Source organism: Lethenteron reissneri, chromosome 59 (assembly GCF_015708825.2).
Source record: "Lethenteron reissneri isolate LAM-NWPU_2019-01 chromosome 59, ASM1570882v1, whole genome shotgun sequence".
Taxonomy (NCBI): Eukaryota; Metazoa; Chordata; class Hyperoartia; order Petromyzontiformes; family Petromyzontidae; genus Lethenteron; species Lethenteron reissneri.
In genome coordinates this window covers 6756384-6776704 of record NC_083837.1, presented here as the reverse complement: position 1 = coordinate 6776704, position 20321 = coordinate 6756384, and the positions used below count along the sequence as shown (strand labels likewise).

The following is a 20321-nucleotide window of genomic DNA, read 5'->3' as shown; positions in this document are numbered from 1 at the left end:
GATGCAACACTTCCCATAGACTAACACTAGGCAATAGACTCAACACTGCCCATAGACTCAGCACTTCCCAAAGACTCAACACTTCCCACAGATTCAACACTGCCCATAGACTCAGCACTTCCCAAAGACTCAACACTTCCCACAGATTCAACACTACCCATTGACTCAACACTTCCCACAGATTCAACACTGCCCATCGACTCAACACTTCCCACAGATTCAACACTGCCCATCGACTCAACACTGCCCATCGACTCAACACTACCCATAGACTAATACTGCCCATTGACTCAACACTGCCCATAGACTCAACAATTCCCATAAACTCAACACTGCCCATAAACTAAATACTACCCATAGACTCAACACTACCCGTAGACTAATACAACCCATTTACTCAACACTGCACCTCCGATTAGCCCAGTTGACTGCGTATGGTGCAAAAGAAGTCCATCATGCATACATACTGCCCATAGACTTACACTACCCATAGACTCAACATTACCCATAGATGCAACACTTCCCATATACTAATACTACCCCATAGACTAACACTAGGCAATATACTCAACACTGCCCATAGACTCAACACTTCCCATAGACTCAACACTTCCCATACATTTAACACTACCGATTGACTCAACACTGCACCTCCGATTAGCATGGTTGGCTACGTACGGTGCGAAAGAAGTTCAACAGCATACATGAAAATGTCAATTAAAGGCTACTGAGACATTGTTTATATTTTATTCGCATATAATACTGTAATACAAAATATAAGACATTTCATTTCATTTGGCGACTATGATAATTATACAATGCTAAACCTACACGTAACAACGGAACTGGGGAACCTTTGTTCAATGTAAAACTGACAATAACTATTTGATGATTACATAAATTCAAAGTCAAAAGTGCCCTATGCTTAAGCAAGTGATACATGAGGCTCATCCCTGTTGGTGGCTCTGAACTAGCGGTGTCAACTCGACATTTCTATTGTGGGAACCAGTCCGCACTGTAGGATCGACCGTTCCAGACCGGCAATTGAACTCACAACCTTTCGTTTGAGAATCGGGCATTTTGCTACGGTAAACAACAAAACCAATTGCAACGATTAATTAGTGGCAACGAACAATCCACCAAGCAATCCAACGTGGCTTAACATCAAGTGTTACCATCAAGTGTTAGGCCAAGTTAGGGTGCTAAACGCCCATGCTTGCCGAACGGCTTTAACTACGGGCAGCTCTTAACCCCAATGCTTGCCGAACGGCCTTTACTACAGGGAGCTCTCAGAGATACCCTCTTGGGCAGTGGTGCGTAACCTTTACTGCAGCCTTGCGCCGCTTTGGTTCTCAATCGTGAAACATTAATGTTAATAAATACGTAGGTTTGATGAAATAAAGTAGTTGTTACTTACGTGCCCGTGTTTAGTTTACGTTGCGATGATTTACCTTCTAAAAAACAAATCTGACCATGTTTCGCTACCCTCATGAAGGGCATCTCTCACCGCCAGGGGGTGCCAGCGTGCACCCCAGGTGAAGAACCACTGCTCTCGAGGGTAATGGGCCTACTCTTCCACCCTGTCCAGGCATTTTAGAAAAGACGTATGGGAAACCCCACGTTTTCACTACACTCATGTAACTGTATACTACTGGGTGCACAGAGGTGGTGGTATCTTAAGTAACTGGCCCCGTTGTTTCTCCGGTCGGGCCACAAAATGGAATCATGCCGGTGGGTCCCTGGATTGCAAGTCCAATCTGCTTAGCCATTGCATTACGGCAGCATCCTAGGCATGTCATGATCCATCAATCAAAAATCAATTCTCACACTCACGATAATTGCATCGAATCGCGCGTGTAAGAATCGTGATTTGAGCAAATGACAGTGTATGCAAATTACTGTACGGTTTCTGCAAATGTTATCCTTTTGGCTTATTGAAGGAACGAGACAAAACGAGACAAAAAAACATTCGACACAATTCAAAGGAGACGAAAAAAAACTATTCACAACAATTGAATTGTGGTCGACATTGTGACGCAGAATCATGTAAATCCATCAAACTGGGAGGTGGATTGTCACGTGCATTCTTGCCATGGAGTTAGAACTGGCGACTATTTGATTATATGGATTCATTGGATGCGAATTGCGATCGACTACTGTTGCGCGGTCGATTACTCGGGCCCATTTGATAGTACTCCTCTCCAAGGCTGGAAACCCCCTTTAAGCCACGCCCAGCGTGACGTTGATGATACTGATGACGTCACGATGCCCAGTCCATCACCTCCCACCCAGCGGCACAAGTGCAACTGAGATCGGACCTCTTCGTGCAATGACAGTTTTTATTTTTGTTTTATCCAATGAGTCGAGCGATCAAATGGATAGCCCAGTTCTACATGGAATGATTTTACTCCTCCTCGGATTCGAGGAATTCTCACGATTTTGGGTCACAAATGATGAAATGCTCTCATTTTCATAACATCGCGTTGAATGCACCTGCAGTGGCTGCACACGGGCTATGCGAGTTAAAAATAATTCTTGCACAAGGAGACGCATTGTATATCGTGAGCTTACATTTTTTTAAGTCAGTGCTGCATGTCCAATACCCATGCTAAAAGCAAACCCTTTAATTCTTATACCATTACAATTATAGTTTACAGCTCCCAAGTTAATCAACTGTTGAATTTAGGCCTCCTCATACCGTGCCAGTATGTGGGGGTTGTACGATCATTCTTCACCATTGTGGTGAGTGAAGGTCGGTAAAGGAAAGTGCCAAGGACCGGTTTGGATGGCACTCGCCACTGATGTTACCTGTGGCCTGGAAACACAACAACCACTAAGCTATCGCTCCACCATGAGAGTTAATTATTTGACTACTTTGATTACAATTAAGAGTCATTCCAAACCACATTCACTCTCCTCCGGTATTCATGGCATTTTATCGAAGCCTCAGTCGAACTCTGGTCAGTGATTGTCGCTTTTTCTCCTCTGTTGTCCCCGTAATCTGGAACGTCCCTCCGCCATCCATCAGCGCTGTCGACTCCCTGCCCCTGTACAAGTCCAGGCCAGAGACGTTCCTCTTTTCCTCATCACATTCGAGGTAATGAACTGAATTAATTGGGTCAGAAAGTAAACACCAAATGTTTAATGGAGGGGCCAGGGAACCTCTTCCATGTCCACCTATTCCAAGTCACTTGTCACTGCAAGATACCCTCGCCAATGGCAGAAGTGACTTTGTGTGTGCGAAAATTAGTAAACGCGTTGTTGCTGGGTCAAAAATATTCTCTTACGGTACCCTGATTCGTGCGACTAAAGAGGCATCTAGTGACTTAAACATTTAATTTTGGCTCTAACCGCATCATAATAATTCAGGCAATTATGCACATTAACAATTTTAATGACGACACGTTAGAAATTGTACATATTTTTAACGATGCGTAGTCTACATTCAGGGGGAATGCAAAGGTAAGCGCGATCTGTTTTAACATACCCCTTTGATTTAATATCTATCTTGCTGATCTCGTCAAGGTCATCATCGCGGCAGCTTCTGGCTGGGCATCGAACAAAGATGGTCACTGCATCGCGCGTTTTCAGATGCGCTTCTGCGGTCGTCTGGAACGCTCTTCATTCCGATATGAGGAAGCCACTGGAGCTACGCACGTTTAAATAATCTAGATTGAAACAATTTCTTTAGAACTACTTTTCATGTTTAGTTTGTTGTCCTTCCCCCACACCTCCGATAAGCACGGTTGGCTATGTACGGTGCGAAAGAAATTCAACATACGTACACACATTGATTTTGAACGCCCCTTTCTTCTCAATTGGCGATTAAATACTGTGCGAGTGATGGCTCCGTGTCTTACAGAACAGACAGAGGTGGTCGTATGGATGGAGACTCACGGATCTGTGCTCACATGCACACACAGCGTGCAAATTCTGGGAGAAGTCACAGCACATGCCACCGCAAAGGAAAACGACACTCCACCCCAGCACGCACGGCCTGCCTGCTGATCAACTGTGGGTTGTACTTGTTTGTGCTGCTGGGCGGACAGAGGTTGGGTTGATACGAGAAACTTGTCATGCCAGGAGATCGAACCGGCGGACTCTGAGATTGCAAGTCCTCACGCATCAACCTTGTGAATTGGCTCCAAAGTTGATGGTAGCTTGTGTGTGCATGTGGGCCAGAAGCTGGGATTTGAGGGGGGAGGGGGGAACAACCCCTTATTGTTTGAGGAAATGCTGTCATCAGCTAGGTTTCCATCAATCATTATGAATGCCCACTTATTTTGATGAGTTATCCGTTTAACACGAACCCCAAAGATCTTTGAGGGGGCCCAGAGACAAAATACAGTGTAAACACCAACTTAAATAATGTGTTGAATGGTGGAATAACAAAACAACAACCCCATTGAATTGCTTAGAACGTTTGTCTTTTTTTGGCATAAAAATACTGTCGTATATATACACACATCTTACTTTCAACTAACGCGTACTCATTTAATAGAAAACCATTTAAATACATCGTTTGATCGTTTGATTTTGTGCCAATAACCTCTAAGAGAAGAACACGACCAGTGTGCTTCCCTAGAGTTACACTACGACTACTCTGTGATGGTGGATACAAACTAAAATAAGTAATAATGGGCGAATGTCAATAATATAATCTGGATGTGACTGACCAAAGAGATTCACAATATATATTTTGCAAAAGATGTCTAATTTTCATATTTACATAGGCACAGTAAAAGTATAGTACGACATCCGTTGTTTGGGAATTTTATAATTTGTTTGGATTCTCCGCCGTTTAAGTTATCCAACGCTGGCACACACTCTTGCAGACAATGTTTTGTTGGGTCTTTAATGTCCACCTTTCAGCAGACCGTGTACTTTGGTAATTCCCTGCAGAAGTAACTTAGAAGTAGGGATATGCTTCCAATTTAGTTTAATCCTCAAAATACCAATCTGGAAATCAGGCCGAGATGCAAAATTTAGGGTGGTCCATTTTTCTTTCGGATTCATCTGAAAGTATGATGCCACAGGAAATGACGTCTTAACAGTATGTCACTTCCCCTTTGTCCCCGCTAAAAGTGGCAACAATGCCACGTGATGCCGCTTTCGTTTCGCTCAAGCACGGTTTCCACTATTACAAAATGGAAATGATCAAAAAATATTGAATTTTTATATCCAAAACCCATCCCTACTCAGCTAAGGTGGACGAGAATGGGCATATTAACAACTCTTACTCAGAGCCACTAGTCTTAGAATCAATTGTGAAAATGAGTTGGCCCGTCATTTCTAAATGGAGAGAGGGGGTCTCTACCATGGTTACAAATAAAACCTCCGAAACCAGAAGCTATTATTTTAATAGGAGCACACAGGATGTATGCGCCGGGCTGTCTGTTTTGAGTTTTATAAGCTTCATTCACAGGGGGGGAGGAATTGAAAGTGGCATTCATGTGACTCACACAGCTTTTAAATTTGTCCAAGATAACAGCGCGCAAGTGCATTATGGAAGCCAGCATGACAGGACAGCATTCATGTCAACCCATACGGTTTACCCGTATTCTTGTACAAGGAAATTGAATGAAAGTATGTTTTTGTCTATTTATTTGTGTTTCTCCCTTGTGGTGGGACTTTGTAGGATGAACGTCGACAATCATAAGGGCACGGGGTGACCAATAAGGTCTGAATTGGTCTGTAATAAGATATGGGACAGCCAGATCAAAACGAGAGGTGCACTGGGAGGTCGGTATGAAATTGCACGTGCACCCATCGGGTTTCAAATAATCTACCGTATACTAATCTGGGTCCAAATTCAACGTGGTCAAAATAATATCTCACGCTAGCACGACTGCTATATTCAGGAGTGGGGCACTGTGGGAGCTGGGACGCATGAAGCCAATGCAGGTCTGCTGGCACAAAGGCATCTTAAATATGGGACAAAGAAACTGCTCCAATGTTAAATGGAACCAATTGGTACTTTCATCTGGTGACAGCCCATTGCAAGAGGGAACTTAGCAATTTTAATAATGCTGAAGAAATATATATACACAGTAGTCCCTTGGTTAACGTTTTTAATCCGTTCCACAGAAACTACTGTTCACCGAAATGACTGTTAATCGAATTCAATTATAAGTGTTTCCACTGCCAAAATAGTGTTTCCACTGATAAAAATAGAAAACATGTTAAGCATAAAGCCATTCGAGGTCTAAACGCTTGCAAATGAGAGTTGCTAATTGGCTGAGGGCATGGCTCAGCCCTAACTTAGGAGCGCTGGAATTGGCAAAAATTGGCGTGCACAACATAAACACGTTACCGTTACATAAAAGTGTTAACGTCAGTTCAAACCACGGGGGTTCTCTGTGGGAAGCGAAACGTTCACCGCAAAAAAACGTTAACCGATGTCACTGTTAACTGAGGGACGACTGTATATAATTTAATTTCTTATAACTCTCACATTTGGGATTTGGGCTTAATGCATGAGCACACAAATAGCCCGTCCTTATGAACGATCACCCCTGTCTTTTTGTTGTTGTTTAACGTCCACATTACAGCAGACGGCCTGCTTTGGTAATTTCACGCAGAAAAATGGCCAACCGGATGTGGTAATCAGGCTACGACGTATATGTTCTCTTTGTTTCGTTTACACCGGGAAACACGATGGGGGGGGGGGGGCGGGAGGGGCGTCGTTTTCGAATGGAAAACGCAAACGTTTTGCACGCGCAAGCAGCGTTGTCCTCGTCCCGTTTTACTTTTAGGCTCCTTACGACTGCTCAGTGTGGCCCGCTTCACACAAGCAACGATAAGGTCGCCGCTGACCCCCCCCCCCCCACCCGCGTCCTCTGTCGTTGTACGTCAATCACACGCACACCGCCCTAAGTGAGAGACTTTCACCACCTCCTCCCCCACGAACCCACAGCTCCAAGGGCTATAACCTGACGTCTTTCTCCTCCAAGTCCATCTCGTCGTTGTCGGACGGCTGTGGGATCTCCAGGTTGAACTTTTCACTGAGCTGCTGGATAATGGCGGCGAGGTCCTCGGCATTCTGGGACTTTTCCTCCAGGAGCTCATAGCGCAGGCTAGAGATGTCCTGCTTGATGTCCTTGAGCTCTCCTGCAAGTGACACGCGGGCACATGCATAAAGATTTCCCGTGTGGCCTGAACATGCGATTGGTGCAAGTTCTGTTAGCGAGTAGCACATATAAAGGCCAGCAATGCATATGAGGGGGCGAGTGGGTGGTAAGCATCACGCCCGGTCGCCTTTGTCTCCCCAGTGGCGATGTTTTACACACCGCTCTAGGTACTAATTTGAGGCTGAGTCGACCTAGGGGAGGCCCAGGAACGGTTCAGATAATCGTCACAGATGTTGGCCGTGAGCAGGAATCGAATTCGGGTGGCCGAGTTTGTAGCGCATCGCGCTACCACTTCACTACCGCTCCCCATGTGTGATGTGTCGCACAATGACCTCACACGCAATGCCAGGGCGAATCCTTTTTGGCGCAAATTTTACGTCTCTCAAGTGTTGGGAAACCCTCTTTAATCAATGGGGAAAATCCCTGATAGCAACACAACTTTGCACTCAAGTTGAACTCCCCATTGGTTTACATTTACATAACTTATTGTGCCCCCCACCCGCATTTTGGATGGACAGACCAGACGGAGATTGCTAATCAGTGCTTTCATCCTCGGTTCGAAAGCGCCACAGTTGGTTCATACTATTTAAATTTACGTTGATTAAAAACGTCATCATCGTCGTCGTCATTGTGAGCAATAATCGTCACCACCATCAGCAACATCAGTAATTTTAAAAAAGTGTTTTTAATGGAATGTGGCCGTTACCTTCGTTGACCTCGTCGTTCTCCTTGTCGAACTGGGCTTTCAAGACGTACCTCTTGATGAGCCGTTTCATGATTTGCTGCGGAACAGCGTGACAGAAACGGTGACCGCGAGCAAGCATTGCGCGGTGCCTGATACTGCAATGCCATTGTAATTGTGCTGTCGTGCTGAGATAATATATGAGCATATCAGAATCAGCAGATTTATTTATACTGGAGGAATCTGATTAACTATAAAGCTATTTTTCACAGATGTCCAGTAGGGGTGGGTAAGAACGTTACAACAACAAACAGCTCAATAACACTAGAGTAGTGCAAAGTACAAGACAGGTAAGCAAATCACCAAAAAATATACAAATACAACTAAACCATCCCCATCCTACCAGGCAACGCCCAGTCAGGTATTAACTTATTTTTCAGAAGCTACTTGTTCACAAATGTGAACTCAACAAAGTGGCCCATCATTTGGACATTTATAGCAGCCAAAATAAACGAAATAAGCCACATGCATGTTTATAAATGTGGAGGGGAAAAAACCGGAGGACTTTTCATTTAAAAAAAAATCAGGATGAACAAGTCACCCCCGAATGGATCCGATCTCTTGCAAGAGACACCTGTGTGGGGGCATCGCTCTGCCAGTGGAGGGACAATGATCGCCAGCTATGGGTGGAGAATATTCCCGGTTGAGTAATCAGCGGCGACATTAAGTTTAGACCTTGACACACCGCCGGCGCACAATGGCCTACTCTTGCCAATGACATCATGGGACCTTTGACATCCAATTTGTAGCAGACGGTCGGGCGTGGTATCCTGTGCCCGCACCCGCAGTATTAACCAGGGCGGTCCTTGGACTCACACCGTGAACCTCTGCGACGAGCCACCGCTCAACCACGCCGCTGCCCCGATATCTCGTAAAGCTCAGCGGGCTTGAGCCTGGTTAGTACCTGAACGGGAGCAGTGGCTAGGAGATGTTAACTCCCTTGCCTGGTATGCAGGAAAATCCTGGGTTCTCTCCTGACCCTGATTCTTGGTGTATATTTGGAGTTTCCGTGTCTCTGTCTCTCCCCGAGGTCCCATGGATTTTTCTCCAGAGCTTCCGGTTTTTCGCTCCACATTTAGAATCATGCATTTAGAGTATTTGGCTACTATAAATATCCACGTGATAGTCCCTCTTTGTTGAGCTATCACCTGTGGCCAGGTCGCTTCTGAAAAAGAGCTATACAGCTCAGTGGACCTTACCTGGTAAAAGTAAAATTAGTTTAGTTTAGGGAGACTAACTGATAAATAACCAGTGGGCTGCTGAGTGGCCAGGAGATGGCCGTATCGGGATGGATGCTTGACTACCTGTGGGACGAAGCTCTCAGTCTCACCCTCCTTTGTGTACATGGGGTGTCTCTTGCGTTTTATATCAAAAACGTTTAAGCGTTTAAAAAAAGAGAAGAAAAACACCATCCGTACCAAACCATGGCATCATGGTTTACCAGGTAAGGCCCCACCGAGCTATGTAGCTCTTCTGCAGGAGCGATCCAGCCATCACAAATGATAGCTCAACGAAGTGGCTTATCATGTGGAAATTGATAGCAGCCAAATACTCTAAACGCGTGATGTTGATTCTAAATTTGGAGGGAAAAACCGGAGGACCTGGAGGAAAATCCACGCAACCACGGGAAGAACATGCAAACTCCAAATACACAGGCGTCAGGGTCGGGATCAAACCCACGACCTCCTGCATACCAGGCGAGGGAATTAACATCTTGCCACCGTAGCATTTCGTGTGGAGCAAGTGTGTGTTTACCTGGTAGCGGGTGGGATGCTGACCTATGCTGTTCATGCTTCGGTTCATGTTGCTCCTCAGGCTATACAGGTCCTGAGGAATGACATTTCGCACACACTCATGATAGCACAACCGTTGACGCACAACCTGTCGACAGTAGCCGTAGACAATTTGATTGAAGCTGGACAGACCCAACGACGAGCTATGGAGCCCTTTAAAACACAGGGTGTCCGGCTCAAAAGACGGGTTTGCAATGGCGGAATACAACAGAGGAAGTTAGATCACTCATTAAATTAAATGATGAGAGATTAACTCAAAACAACGGAATGATGCATGCTCTGTATGTATGTGAAGATTATAACTGTATAGCCGTAGACCATTGTTGGAAATTTCTTTCCTTGCTTAGGACCAAGTCGGACTTTCAGACACCTTTGGCGGGCAACCAAAGACACAGATCCCCCGTGTAGCCTTTAGCAGACTGTTGGGGCAAGTGCTGTTAGCGAGCACCTATGAAGGCTGGAACGGTACACGGGGGGCGTGGGTGGCCAGCACCACGTCCGGCCGCCTTTGTCTCCCTAGTGGCGATGTTTACACACCACACCAGATACTCATTTTGAGGCTGAGTCGAGCTAGGGGAGGACCGGTTCAGATAATCGTCACTGGTGTTGGACGTGCGCGAGAATCGAACCCGGGTCGCCGAGTTCGTAGCACACTCCACTCACTTTTCTCACTTCAAGGGTGTTGCAAGGTCAAACATATTTCCCTCTGGTACCCGATTTTTGTGGCTAAGATGCTCGCAGTCACAGATGAGTTATATTTATTAGGAGAAGCAACTGGAGTTACTCTTTGGTTATTTCGGTAAAGTCACGTAGAAGAAAATAAATTAAATAATAGAATGCAACGTTTTGATTGCAACACAAGCAGTCGTAATCAGGTAAAACTAAATTTGAGAGAGAGACAAAACACAGACACGGAGACACACAAGCAGAGAGAGACAACACAGAGACACACAGAGAGAGACACACAACATAGACACACAGAGACCCAATGCCTCTGTGTCGTGGCCTTAAATAGAGAGAGAGGGGGGGCAGAGAGAGAGGTGGGTCTACTAAAGCAGAGAAATTACCATGTCAATGAGAGAGCTGTGTGGAAATCCACCCCGCGGCGGCAGGGGGAGAGAAAGACCCAGCAAGACTGGTAAATTTTAGAGAGAGTTGTGTGGAAATCCTCCTCAAAGCGGGTGGATTTCCACACAGTTAACGCATAGCCGGCTCTTTGAGTTGCATTGCATTACATTTCCAAAAATTAGCTAAGGTTGTTTTCTCAAACTGCCTATTTCTCTCTCTAAAATTTACCAGGCTCTCATAGGTCCATTCACTCTTTCTCTCCCCCGGCCGCTTCGGGGTGGATTTCCACACAACTCTCTCATTGACATGGTAATTTCACTGCTCCAGCCGACCCACCTCTCTCTCTGCCCCCCCACCCTATCTCTCTATTTAAGGCCACGACACAGAGGCATTGGGTCTCTCTGTGTCCATGTTGTGTCTTTCTCTGTGTGTATCTGTGTTGTCTCTCTCTGCTTGTGTGTCTGTCTGTGTCTCTCCGTGTCTGTGTCTCCGTGTCTGTGTGTCTCCGTGTCTGCGTTTTGTCTCTCTCTCAAATGTAGTTCTACCTGATGACTGCTTGTGTTGCAATCGAAACGTCGTATTCTATTATTCAATTGATTTTCTTTCTATGTGACCTTACGGAAAGAACCAAAGAGTAGTTCCTGCAGTCAAGAAAGCTTTAAATCAAGCAACTGGAGCTATGCACTTTTTAATTAAGATTGAAAACTAATTTCTTTATAAATTTGTGTTTGTGTGTGTTGTTGTCCTTCCCCCACACCTCCGATTTACACGGTCGGCTGTGTACGGTGTGAAATACGTTCAACATATAAGACCGAAACAGGAGGAATTCTCCACAATTCTGGCTGTCGCCTGATGATGCTGGTGGTCATTGTAATCACGGGCGAAACGTGACGGTACAGTAATCCCTCGCCACTTCGCGGTTCAAGTTTCGCGGCCTCAGTGCATCGCGGATTTTTCAAAAATATTCATCGAAAAATAAAAATTCAAAAATACCGCCATATCGGCAGCCGTATTGCGGAAAGCAGCGTTGTTTCATCGTGATGCGCGAGAGAAACGGTTTCCCAGGATGCCAGACAAAGAGAGAAACTCTCTCAGAGGCTTTGTACATACTGTACCCACGGGCACTCAGACAAGGCACGTGATTGGTTCCCGGAGCGAGATCGACGAATGAGAGCACGAGTGGATGTACAGCATCCCGTGAGCTGATTGGCTGCGCATCATCGCATCCTCTCCCATACGTATCGTATGAGAGAGAGTGAATGTATAATATTAAGGTTTTATAATTAAATAGATTTAAGTAAAATATATGTGAGTGAGTGAATGTATAATATTAAGGTTTTATAATTAAATAGATTTAAGTAAAATATATATGAAGTATAAATATACATATTTTAAACATTCTGGTACCCACACACACATATACGGAAATTCCTAGGGGGCCAATCCTACTTCGCGGATTTTCACCTATCGCGAGGGGTTCCGGTCCCCATTAACCGCGATAAACGAGGGATCACTGTACTCCAACTGTAAACGTCGAGGTGGGTTTACTCTCCAACACACAACCGGTGTGTGGCTGTATTCGTAACAAAATGGCCACGTGTTGTTCACGTGACACAACCTTGCTAATTGGCTCTGGCGGGTGGTGGGGGCGGGCTTTGCAGCAGCACAACCGCACGGACGTGCAGTATTTGTCTGCTGCTATAAGTGTCCAGAATGATGGCTTTAATCTAAGTTGTCTTGTGGTTGTTGTTGTTTGTCTTACATCCCACTGGGATTTTTGCACAGCGTTGGTGTACGGTGCTTTTTTTTCTGGAAGACTGCAGTTTTTTCCTGGATTTTTCTGTTTGTGCACAGTCACTTTAAGATGTTTTCTTGTTCATGTTTTTGTTTTTTGTTTGTTGTGGTTATGTAAAGTAGTAACTCGGCGGGAGACGACTTCACGGGTAGCACACTCTTTTATTTCACCAACTTATAGTTACACGGGTGACTAACACCCACTCAGTTACACGGGTGACTAACACCCACTTAGCTACTCGGGTGACTAACACCCACTCAGCTACACGGGTGACTAACACCCACTTAGCTACTCGGGTGACTAACACCCACTCAGCTACACGGGTGACTAACACCCACTTAGCTACTCGGGTGACTAACACCCACTCAGCTACACTGACACGGGCTCTTACGCCCCGTAGCCTTCCGGAACACACCCGGCCGGGGTGTCCGTCTCGGCTCTGGGTACCACCGTCCCGACCCACACGGGCGTCGGACTACGGGTCCCCCAGTCTCGGCTCCGAGCTACACAGGGCCCCGGTCCTGACAAGGACGGCGGGACTAGGGGTCTCGGGCCACTACCTCCTCCACTCCGTCTTCGGTCTTCAACTGGTTAACAACGACCTCGAGTGCTCTCGCGCGTCCCCCTTTATGCACCTCCTGCGGACGTCGCTGAGAGCACCCATCCTATTTGACCAATCACTGCGCGCTGGCTACGATCCTGTTTTCCCACCTCGTGTCAGCGCGCCTCACCACCGGCGCGCGCGTCCATACCACGCCCACCTCGCGTGCCCAACCCCGCGCCCCGTGATCCATCACTGTCGGCGCACGTCAACACCACCACTACAGTTACACCCGATTCAAAAGCCGAATGGCTCACAGGGCTATACCAAATACATTAAACTGAAAAAAAAACTGAAAACGTGACGATGATGAGCCTCTTTGTTGAGCTCTCATTTGTGATGGCCAGGGTCACTTCTGAAAAAAGAATTACAAAGTTGAGCGGGGCCTTACCTGGTAAAATAAAATACAAATTTCAAATAGTTCAGTTCAAACGACACATGTTTATTTACGCGATCTATCCCCCTAAAAACTTCTATTATGAATACAGGGACTCCTCTACTTACGAACATTAGACTTAAGAACTTTCAGAGATACGAACAAACCTGTTCCGTATGTCCAGTTGCAGCTGTTCGGACCGAGAATCGTAAGTTCAACCACCGCGCAATAGATGGCAATGGTTGCATCTACATCTGCAGAACCTGAAGAACCAACGGCATCTACAGGAGATTCGACAATTTTTGAAGCCATTCCCCGTGTATAGTGCACATGCCGTACAACACGTTAGGAATCGACAGGAGTAAAGTTGACTTGCAAAAAATCGACTTACAAACAGACCTTTGGAACCGAACTTGTTTGTTAGTAGAGGAGTGCCTGTACATAAATACATATGTGGGCTGTTCTGCAGTGTTGGGCTTCATGAGGCCGTGGGCCGGTTTGGAATGGAACCGCGTCCCAGGCCACAGGTTCACCCTTTATACCCCTCATCAAATGAAAGCACCAGTAATTGAGCAGCTCGAGAGAGAGCGAGAGATAATAACTCTCATTCGGATCAGAATTTACTCACGTACACTTCGAGTACATTTATACCGGACACCATCACAACCCTGGTGAAGTCGTACTTTCAGGATCTGCAGTTCTGCTTCACCACCTCAGAGTTCACCACCTCATGGCAATGCCTGAATGTAGGTATAATGGCGGGATGTACCATTTCTCCATTGGCATTCATAATGGCAATGGAGGTTATCATCAGATCCTCAAAATGGGTTGCTGGTGGACAGCGAGTCGACTCTGGTTTTCGCCTCCCTCCACTCAGAGCCTACATGGACGACATTACAACATTGACCACCACTGTCCCATGCACCAGGAGACTGCTCAGAAAACTCGAGGAGAACATCAGCTGGGCCCGTATGAAGATTAAACCATCCAAGTCACGCAGCATCTTGATTGTGAAGGGAGTACTCTGTGACCTGAAATTCTTCATCGGAGATGACCAAATACCAACAGTGTCTGAGCAGCCAGTAAAAAGCCTTGGAAGGTGGTATGATGCAAGCCTGAAGGACAAAGACCAGGTGCAACAGCTGCGCAAAGACATCAGTAGTAGCCTACAGTCCATCGACAACACCCAGCTACCTGGAAAGTTAAAGGCCTGGTGTCTGCAGTTTGGTCTCCTACCCCAGGTGTTGTGGCCCCTAGCAGTGTATGAGGTTCCAATCTCAACAGTGGAGAAGATGGAAAGAGGAGTCACGAGCTACTTAAAGAAGTGGCTCGGAGTTCCACGATGCCTTACCACCATAGGCCTCTATGGAGATGGTGTCCTCAAGCTGCCCCTCACCAGTCTAACCGAGGAATTCAAGTGTGCAAAAACCAGGCTCCAGATGACACTGAATGAATCTCGAGACCCAGTGGTGAGCAACAACGCGCTGACCTTGGCAACTGGGCGCAAATGGAGGCCAGGAAAAGCAGTCCAGGAGGCAACAGCAGCCCTCAGACAGTGTGGGTCATGTTCAGCAAGGGAGAGGAGGCCTTGGGCTAACTAGCCGTGCTGCTTGGAGTAAGGCCACTGCACCAGAGCGGCGGAAGATGGTAGTGCAGAAAGTATGCCATCAGGAGGAGGCTGCAAGGTGGGCCAAGGCAGTCTCTCTTGCCAAACAGGGACAGTGGACTCGATGGGACAGTGTGGAGAAGAGGAAGATCAGCTGGACGGATCTGTGGGCCATGGAAGCGAGGCGGTTGAGCTTTTCCATCAGAGCAACATATGACGTCCTTCCAACACCAGTTAATCTTCACCAATGGTATGGTGAAGATCCGGACTGTGCTCTCTGTTCCATGCCAGCCAACCTCAGGCACATTCTCACAGGGTGTAAAACAAGCCTCACCCAAGGACGCTACACTTGGCGTCACAACCAAGTCCTTAAAAACCTTGCGTCCGCCCTAGAGGACAAGCGAGCTGCCACCAACTCCCTACCACCCCCAGCAGCATCACACCCCTTACGGACGACCTTTGTCCGCGAAGGGGCTAAACCACCGAAGAGCGGCTCTACACCAATAGAGCGAGACCAGCTGCGCTTGGCCCGCGACTGGAAAATGCTAGCTGACATTGGCCGGCAACTTGTGTTTCCTCCGGAGATCGCAACCACCACCCTAAGACCTGACATGGTGCTCTGGTCCCGTTCGCTCAAGAAGGTCTTCATCATTGAGCTCACAGTACCCTGGGAGGACTCAGTAGATGAGGCTTATGAGCGAAAACATCTGCGCTATGCCGATCTAGCTGCCGAAGCACGGCATCATGGCTGGAACACAGAAGTCCGACCAGTGGAGGTGGGCTGCAGAGCTTTTGTGGCAACATCTACAACCAGACTGCTTAGAGACCTGGGAATTAAGGGCGAGAGCCAGCGTTCGGCAATCAGAGCTGTATCGGAGGTGGCAGAAGGCAGCAGTCAGTGGCTCTGGATGAAGAGGAAAGACCACAGCTGGTCCCCAAAGTGAGAGGGCCAGGAGGTATGCAGTCAACAATGCTTGACTCAGGGAGGAGGACGCCCCTGCCATGCATAGTCCCATGGGATGTTGGCTATCAACAACAAGGCAACTCCTATGACTAATTGGGAATGGGACGCAAGCGTAGGATTGATCACCCTGTCGCTGGCCGCCTTTGGGGAGGGTGTATAGTATGAAAGGCCGAAACACCCTAGGAACCAAAGGTTCACTACTGACGATGCGCTCCCCAAATTTCACCAGGCTCACTGTTCATGAACTCTTGCAAGTGCTTGCACAAAGGATAGTAACATCTCATCCTGTGTTCTTTGGAATCTGAAACTCACGCGCGTTGAGTAAGCGTATTTAGAGAAAAAAACATCTGTTCATGTTGCTCAGATTATTTTGCTGCTATACGTGATGGGCCACTTTGTTGAGTTATCGTTTGTGATGGCCAGGTGGTTTTTGAAAAAATAAGCCAATATCTCAGTTGGCTTTACCTTTTAAGATTAAACAAGATATATCTGAAGTGATTTGTTTATCTTTCCTATACTTTGCACTCCTATCGTGTTTTTGTATTGTATTTGTTGTTGTAATGTTCTGATCCGCCCCTACTGGACATCTGTGGAAAAAAAAGCATTATAACTCGTCGGATTTTTCCAATATCAATAAATATTCTGATTCTGAAGTATTTTGAACTTCTTTCACACCGTACATATCCAACCATGCTAATCGGTGGTGCGGGCGAAAGACAACAAACTACACACAAAATGCAGTTCGAAAGAAATAAGTTAATGTGTTGTGAGCGATCATCTCTTAAGGCTAACTCTATGCACATATACACACACACCTGTGCACGAAAAATCATGCACACATGATACACAGCTGTAGCCAAACAAACATGCGTGCACATCTGCACAAAATAACATCCAAATAACTATTAACTTGGGGTTCACAGCGGTGTTGTGAGGGTGGGAGATTCAGGGCACCACTGATGCTATTAAAAATGCTGCGTCTCCAATTGCCAAATTAGCGGTCGGATTTATCGTAGAGCAAGCGGTCCCTGCTGTTTACGACGTCGCAATGCGATCCTGGAAACCCCTTCATTGTCGTAAATCAGGACCTCTGTTTTCTGATAGACCAGCGGTTCTTAACCGTTACTGCAGCCTTGCATCCCTTTGGTTCTCAATCGTAAAAAAAAAGTATAATATTAAGAAATACACAGGGTTTGATGAAACAAAGTAGTTGTACTTACGTGCCCATGCTTAATTTGTGTTTTCGATGATTTACCTTCGAGAAAAAAATCTGGCTGCGTCTCGCACCCCCAGACAGGGCATCTTGCACTCCCAGGGGGTGCGTGCACCCCAGGTTAAGAATAACGACATTGCCATAGACGGTCGAAACAGGAGAGACGTCACTTGCCGGTGTGTCTTTTTTCTCTTCTTTTTCGTATTTATCAGCCGTTTTTATTTAGCGGGGTTTATGAAGAGGTAAAAGTCGTCCACACAAAACAACTCGAGAATAACTAAAGGCTCGGAAACGCCGGGAGACGTCGGAAAACCGGAATGCGGAATGAATTTACGTTTGGGAATCATGTCGGATAGTTTAGTAGTATAAACGTAATACTGTATGTGGATTGTCGCAAATCTGACCATCGTAAACCGGAGACCACTCTGTGCTCCAGTATTACATTTCAATGATTATTAATGTTTTAATATTTCTGTATACATTTGGTAGCTCCCTCAGAATCCATGACCATGGCCTACAGCCCTGAAAGCTCCTACATTATTCCAGCCCTCAATATTTCCCTGTCACCAGGGATTAATTTGGCTCTGAACATTTTCTGTAACGCTCCAAGGATTATTTTTTTTTCCTCTCTCAGTATATTCTGAAATGCTCCGAGGCTTGCTCGCTTGCAGTAAGGGATTATTACCTAAGGGCACTACCGCTGAGCACAGATTATGCCTTTCCAAAATTTAAGCCTTTGTTATTTGTACCCTCCATTGCTGTAATCTTCATTTCTATAAGCCTGCCAGGTGGATGCGGCGTGCCAAAATAATTCCCGGCACAGTCTTCCGGACCTTTTCCAGCTGAAATTAAGGACTTCATTTTGAGCGATTGCATGCCAATTTTGCAGCGGTTTCCCGATCTCTCTGGACACGCGCAACCTTGGCAACCCTCAAAACATCCTCACGTCATAAATGATTAATGAGCATTTGGAAAACTCTCCGCTGCCACCCCACATATTGCAATTCACTACTCTACGGGACAGCTGGAAAAAACCTTAGCAAGCTGCAGCGTGTAGAACAATCTTTGCCACTTGTCGTGATGGATACTGCAAGATACGACCGTGTCCGTCCAGTGCTTGCCGAGCTGCATTGACTTCCGGTTGCCGAACAAACACATTGTAAGGTCGCAATCATCACACACAAAGTGCTTGCCACAAACGAGCAGCAATACATTTGCTGATCTCGTCAAGGAGCATAAATTACCATCACGTGGGCTCCAGTCATCCTCGCAGTGGGGGCTTTTGGCCGGCGGTTGAACAAAGACAGTAACCGAATCGCTGCGCTTTCAGATACGCTTCTGCGGCCGTCTGGAACGCTCTTCCTTCTGACATTAGGAAGCCACTGGGAGCTATGCACTTTTAAATAATCGAGATTGACAAATTAATTTCTTTAGAACAGTTTTTTGTAGTTTTGTTTCGTATGTTGTCCTTCCCCCTGCACTACCAATAGGCACCGTTGGAAAGGATTTCAACGTGCACGCGTACAAAACAAAACCGATGTATCTGCTCCAGTTCCACTGAGCACTCCTCATGCCCTCACGGCCACCGGCACGTGTCCACGATCCACAACCCGGGAAGAGCTGGCGTGCGCACGCGGTATGTTCGCGCGGCGCGAGCGAACGCACCTTGGCCTTGACGTCCAGCATGTCCATCTCCACGTCCAGCTTGCCCTTGTGCTCGCGCCAGCGGCACAGGCGGCCGAGGGCGCGCACCGCTGCCAACAGAAGCTGCACGGCCGACTTGGGGCTGGGCACGAGGTTGAAGGGCACGGGCAACGTGCGGCCCTGCTCGAAGTACGAGATCCAGAGCTTGGCGCGAGCGAACTTCCACTCCACGTCCGAATCGTCCTGCCGGTGAAGTATTTTTTTCGGCATGAGAACGACTGTCAAATACATATTTTTTTAGACGCACACAGACAAATATCCCCGGCGCAGCCTGTGACAGACTGTTGGGGCAAGTGCTGTTAGCGAGTCGCAGCACCTATGAAGGCCGGCACTGTGGCACACGAGGGGGTGGGTTGGCCAGCACCAAGCCCGGCCGCCTTTGTCTCCCCAGTGGTGATGTTTTTACACTCCGCACCAGGTACTCATTTGAGGCGAGTCAATGAGTCTCTCTGTGATAGCCAGGTCGCTTCTGAAAAATATCTACGTAGCTCAGTGGGCCTTACCTCCAGATAGCATGGTTGGCTAAGTACGGTGCGAAAGAAGTTCAACATCCGTACAGACATACATTCGTCGCACCGTTCAGGAAGGCATCCGCGACATAAACCGGAATGATTACCGTGCAGTGCAACAATGGGCCCTTGCTGCATTGCCCTCTGGCTGACGATTGTGTTATATACAGGAGATCATCGATTATCTGGTGGCTTTCTGCACGTTCTTAAAAGGCGTTATGTTTTAGGTGCTGTTTGTATGTGTTTTCAATTTGTTTACAATATAAAAATGTCAATAAATAAACAGACAAAAATAAATATCCTATTGTGAAGAGTGACTATTTACTGTACCATACTTACCACTCCGATCTCGAAGACTCCGCATCATGGGGTGTGATGTATGTAGTGCCGCTAGGCTCTTGTTTCAACACAACCACTCGAGTTTGATGATCGCCGGGCTGATGCAGCCTTGAGAGCGGTGCTCCGGCGAACGCCGAATAACACAACGCACTTTTTTGCCAGATCTCACCGTCTGTATTGTTTTTATCACCGTCGTTATAAGTCATGAAAGATGTAGACACGTGTAGTATTGTCATTGTTCAAGGTGTATGTAGTGTATAATGTACCGTATATACTATCTGACGCTGAAATCAAGCGCAGCTCCTTTTTTTTTGTCACACACACGGTGCCGATTGCCGGACTAGGTTACAGCCTTTGGAGCGGTTTGTTGTCGGTTTCACCGGATCGGCCCGGGACCGCCGGATAAAGTTGGAAGCCGGATAATCGCTCCACCGGATAATCGGTGATCGATTTTACATCTTAATTTAACAACTACAAGCTC

At 46.7% G+C, this 20321-nt stretch overlaps 1 protein-coding gene across 1 annotated transcript in view; it reads right to left on the bottom strand.

Moving 5' to 3' along the window:
- Window positions 1-627: 627 nt before the first annotated feature.
- Window positions 628-20321, bottom strand: part of LOC133357669 (short transient receptor potential channel 3-like) — a 47964-nt gene continuing 28270 nt past the window's right edge. Inside the window, 4 exon segments of the mRNA XM_061575751.1 lie at window positions 628-7110; window positions 7837-7912; window positions 9628-9699; window positions 18954-19175. Of these exon segments, the coding sequence (XP_061431735.1) occupies window positions 6926-7110; window positions 7837-7912; window positions 9628-9699; window positions 18954-19175 (555 nt within the window). The 3' untranslated portion in view covers window positions 628-6925.